Consider the following 5,533-nt stretch of genomic DNA (forward strand, 5'->3'; position numbering starts at 1 on the left):
AACCCCCCCCCCCTCCCCCCTCCCCCCCTTCTAGACTCACTCCTCTACCCATCGGGACCAACAAGATGTATCAACCTAAGGGGTTTGAAGTTCTTGGAAAGGAACATTGTGTTTGTTGCCTGAAGAAATCACTTTATGTGTTAAAGCAAGCTCCGAGGCAATGGTATAAGCGGTTTGATGCTTGTATGTTAGAGCAAGGATTCTCAAGAAGTCAATATGACAGTTGTGTTTATTTTAAAGAATTTTCTAATTGGTCTTTTATCTATCTATTACTTTATGTTGATGATATGCTCATTGTTTCTCCTGACATGTCTCTTGTTAATAAGTTGAAGTCTCAACTAAGCAATGAGTTTGAAATGAAAGACCTTGGTGCAGCAAAGAAAATTCTTTGCATGGAGATACGCAGGGATCGTCAAGCTGGAAAACTTTATCTATCCTAGAAAAAGTATGTTGGTAAGGTGCTTGATCGATTTAATATCTCAAATTGTAAGCTTGTGTCTACTCCATTTGGTGAACATTTTAAGTTGTCTTCTGAATTATGCCCTAAATCAGAAGCTTATGTGGCTTATATGAAAAAGGTTCCTTATCCTAAATCGTCCATTTCCTCCCTCAAGACTTGAACCCCGTACCCATGAGGACCAACACTAGAGAGTAAACTTTTATAATATAAAAGAATAAGAAAGTTCCTAAGAAGCTTAAAATAATATATGCAACCCCACAACACTAATATATTGTTTAAGCTTTCAGTAGCTATGTAAACACTTAAAATTTAACAATTTACTACACAAATTTTCAATAAACGGAAGATTTTTAATTACGCATTGCAATTGAGAAGGTTTTCGAGAAAGAAAGGCATGCTTAATTATTGTGCACTTTCATATTGTAGTTGTCGATATTCCCGTAAATCAAAAATATTTATTTTACCATTAAGCTACCACGCACTATTATTTATTATTTAGCAGCATAGCACTGAACGTACCTTCTAAGTTGTTGGCATCAAAAAATAGCATCTTGAGTGCAGTTAAGTTCCCAATTTCCTTTGGTAGGGCACCTGAAAGAAGCAAATACAATACATTTAGTGAGTAAAAAATTAGCAGGGAAATATATTATTTATTTTTATAGTATTAGTTTGGAAAGAAACTGAAGGGGTGCCCCGGTAACATTATTTTGATAGTATTTGATTTACAGATATGATGAAGTATAAGCACTGTTGCAAAAATCCCCGCCTAGGCACCCGCCTAGGCGCTAGGCACTCCTAGACCGATGCGAATTGCTCCCTAGGCGTCCGCCTAGCGCCTAACTCGGCCGACTGGGCCGAGTTGGTGACCGACTGGGCCGAATTTGGCCGAGTTAACTCGCCCAACTCGGCAGAGTTAGCCGTGTTAACTCCAGCGAGGCGGCCTTGTTAATTTTATTATTATATTTATATATATATAAATTTATTTATTTATATAAGTAAGAGAAGTAAGAGATATATATATATAATATATATAATATAATATATGACATACACCACACACATGAATTATTTTTTGTTTTTATAGGTCACCGCCTAGGCGCCGCCTAGACCGCTTAGGCGCTAGTCTACCGCCCGACTAGCGCCTAGCGCCTACTGCAACCATGAGTATAAGACAATTCATTATTATTTAAATAAAGATAGCCTAAAGATAGCAAAGCACGAATACCTTTTAGAATTACACCCGAATATGATTTTCATATTAATTAATAAACATGTGTTAATAATATGTAAATGGAGAATATTATTGTATGATAGTCCTTGATTATGAGATATAAGTAAATAAACATAGTGATGGTCCAAATTAAATTATTAGGCAGGGCCCCTATTTTTAATAGCACGGTCTTAGTTTTTTGTTATGTGGAATGTGTTCTATCAAATATTCATGGGATAAATGGAACTTTTGTTTTGATGTGCAGTTTTTCTTCTATTACTATAAATTTTAATGTTCAATATTGTTATGAATTTTTATTAAATAGTTTTTTTATACTTATTAATACTATATAAGTAATTAGCATATAACTCCCACCATACTATATATAAAAATAATAATGTTGATGTGGTGAACAACTATATAATAAGAAGAATTTTATGATATATTATATATAACATGTTTTGTAAGAAAATTGAAAATGATAAGAATCAAAATCATTGAAAGTTTGTAAGGATGTATTCAATTTAGAATTTCAATTAATGTTGTTTATAAAGACTTTTATAGAGTCTTATAAAGTTTTTAAAAGTTTTGAACGACTCTATGAAAGTCAATAAAAGTTTATTAAAATTTATTAATTTAAAAGTTTTTAAAAGTTTGCAAAAATTATGATCGAATGCACCCCTAGACAAGTTTAAAATGTTGAAAGGAGAAGAGCTATTAAAACAATTATAACTCAACTATTTTAATTAGGTAGTATTTAAATTTTGTATAAAAGTACCATGAAGTTTGTTGTTAGATAAAAGAAGTTCGCCCAAGTATGACAAAGCCCCTATCTCGCTTGGAATAGCACCTACAGATGATTTACATATCAACAAACAAAATATTAGTAAATAAGAGATAAATCAATTCATCTATAACCTGTTCCAAGAATTTGAATAACATTGTTACCATGATTTATTTTTATTAATAGTTACTGTTACTTATAAAAATATGTAAAATGGGTAAAATAGTATGCTTATCAATTTAATTTATATAGACACGTCTTCATATTAATGTAAGTTTGGAAATCTGTATTACCTAATTAAATAATGTTTTTATTACAAATTTATAAAAAGTATAATATAGAAAAAAGATAAAATAACTGTTTTAGATCATTAATTGTGACCATGGTGTAAGTATAATCTTTGAATTGTTTGGAAAGAAACCAAAGGGATCACCTAGTAACATTATTTTTTTAGTATTTGATTTATAGATAAGAAAGATGTATAAGTAAATTCGTTATTATTTAAATAAAGATAATGTAAATATAACAAAGCACGAATCCCCTTTGAAATTACACCTGAATATGATTTTCGTATTAATTAATAAACATGTATTAATGTACTAAAAAATAAACATGTGTTAATATGTAAATGGAGAAAAGTGTATGCTAGTGCTTGATTATGAGATATAAGTAAATAAAGTTAAGAGCTAGAAAATATCAATACTAAAGCATTAAAAAAAATATTCAAACCGCAAGAGTAATTAATAAAGATTAATTAGTAATAGTAATAGGAAACTTTGTATAGGCATGCGGATGAGTTTATGGATTATTTTGTGCCTTATAGCTTATTGTTTGAAGCAAGGAAAAATGTACACTTATAAATATAAAGTATGATCTTCAATACTATAATAGAGGTTCACATTACACATAAAGTTATAACATTAGCTTTATGCATATCTATTAAGTATTAACTGACTGTTATGAAGATACAACGTAACATCTTACGCTTTGAAAAGTTGTGATATTCTTTTGGTACATGCCAACTAAAATTGTTATAAGATAGAGATATAGTTTGAAGCAATAAACATTTATACAAATTTGTTGAAATTTAATAAAATGTAATACTATATATGAAGTAGATAGTTTATATACATATATACCTGTTAACTGATTGCTACGAAGATTTAACGACTCAAGCTTTGTTAAGTTTTCAAATTCTCTTGGTATAGGCCCACTAAAATTATTGTAAGGTAGAGATATAGTTTGAAGCAATGAACATTCAGACAAACTTGATGGGATCTGACCATTAAATTTGTTAGAAGACATGTTCAATGTTTGAAGTTTAGGAAGATGATTCCCAAGATTAAAGGGAAGTTCACCAAATAAGCTATTAGCTGAAAGAGATAGAGTTTCTAACTTAGACAAATTTAAGATGCCCAAAGGAAAAGATCCACTAAGATGATTATGGCTCAAATTTAACCACTTTAGTTGGGGAAGATTGCCTATTTCTCTAGGAATACTACCTTCAACAGAATTAACTCCTAAATGTAAGACCTCAAGTTTTGAAAGATTAAAAAGGGACATGGGAAGAAAACCACTAATGTCATTATTCCCCAAATACAAAAATCTAAGGTTTGATAAGAGACCGATCAAAGATGGAATATTCCCACTAAAGTCATTGATGCTACACTGAAGAATTTTGAGGCGTCGCAATTGAGAAAGCTCTCGAGGAAAGGAATTATGAAAATTGTTTTGGCTCAAGTTAAGTGAAACAAGGAAAGAAAGGTTTCCTAAGTCGGGAGTTAATTCACCAACAAGACCCATGTTGGAAAGATCCAAAGCAGCCACTCTATTGTGACGAGAGTTGCAAGTGACTCCAATCCAGGTACACGGAGTCATGCTGTTAACAGACCAATTGTTAGCTAAAACACTATGAGGATCAAAAGAAATTTTTGATTTTAGTGAAAGAAGGGCATGTTTGTCGGTGGTAATGTTGGTATGGGCATTAATGGTTGAGCAAACCATTAGAGAGTGCAAGAAGAAGATGGATAAGCAGAAATAATGGCGAGTGATCTCCATGGAATGACACAATCTATTATAGTGCTTTGATAAAAATGATATAGTAGCTGAGTGCTTTTTTATAGCCATACTGCACTGGTGGAGGGAAATTTCTCAAACCCAATATTGCAGTTGACTGATGAGAAGGAAATCCATGAACATTTCTTTTATTTTTTTACTCGAATTTTTTGTAAATATAAAAAATTCGAACTTTTTCTGAGTTACCAATAGTGCCGTTAACGAATGGAGGGTGTTCGTGTTCGTTTGTTAAGGATTTTAGAGTGTTCGTGTTCGTTTGTTAAGGATTTTGGAGTGTTCGTGTTCGTTGGTTAAGTATTTGAAAATCTTGTTCGTGTTCGTTTGTTAAGCATTCGTTAGTGTCCGTTAACGTTCGTGAACACGTTCAGGAACGTGTTTTTTAACGTTAACGAACAAGTTCACGAACGTGTTCGCGAACGTTAACGAACATGTTCACGAACACATTCGCGAATGTGTTCGTTAATTTTAACAAACACGTTCACAAATACATTCATTTACGTTCATGAACACGTTCGTGAACACTTAATAACCAAACACCCTACACATGTTCATGAACACAATTTTTTTGTGAACAAAAAATAATCTTCGTTCATGAATAATAATCAAACAAACAACATAACTACAAAACTAATACAAACAAACCTAATATAATTTGTTTGTAAACATGTTCGCGAACATTATTAAACGAACACTTAACGAACTTGTTCGCGAACACTACTAAACGAACACAAACGAGCTTGTTCGCGAAAACTTAGCAAATTAAACGAGCTTACCACTGTTCAAACTCTGTTCGTTTATTAACCGAGCTCTAAATTTTGTTTTTTAATGTTCGTTTACCTTAATAAACGAACATAAATGAACGCTTACCGAGCTCGAATACGAGTAGTTTGTTGAAAGCTCTGTTCGCTAACACTAGTTACCAATGATAAATATGATGATAAATGTAAAATAAGTAGTTTATTACTTTTACTATACTTATAATAACATCCATTCAAGTTATAAT

At 31.7% G+C, this 5,533-nt stretch overlaps 1 protein-coding gene across 2 annotated transcripts in view; it reads right to left on the reverse strand.

Moving 5' to 3' along the window:
* LOC116022284 (probable LRR receptor-like serine/threonine-protein kinase At3g47570) overlaps positions 1-4,515 on the reverse strand; it is an 18,160-nt gene extending 13,645 nt beyond the window's left edge. For both annotated transcript variants that reach the window (XM_031262921.1, XM_031262920.1), the window contains exons 1-3: positions 3,594-4,515; positions 2,449-2,520; positions 980-1,051 (exon numbers count right to left, since the gene is read on the reverse strand). In XM_031262921.1, the coding sequence (XP_031118781.1) occupies positions 980-1,051; positions 2,449-2,520; positions 3,594-4,512 (1,063 nt within the window). In that variant the 5' untranslated portion in view covers positions 4,513-4,515. The remainder of the gene's footprint in view (positions 1-979; positions 1,052-2,448; positions 2,521-3,593) is intronic.
* Between the last annotated feature and the right edge of the window lie 1,018 nt (positions 4,516-5,533).

This window comes from Ipomoea triloba, chromosome 6 (genome assembly GCF_003576645.1).
Source record: "Ipomoea triloba cultivar NCNSP0323 chromosome 6, ASM357664v1".
In the NCBI taxonomy this organism is placed as follows: Eukaryota; Viridiplantae; Streptophyta; class Magnoliopsida; order Solanales; family Convolvulaceae; genus Ipomoea; species Ipomoea triloba.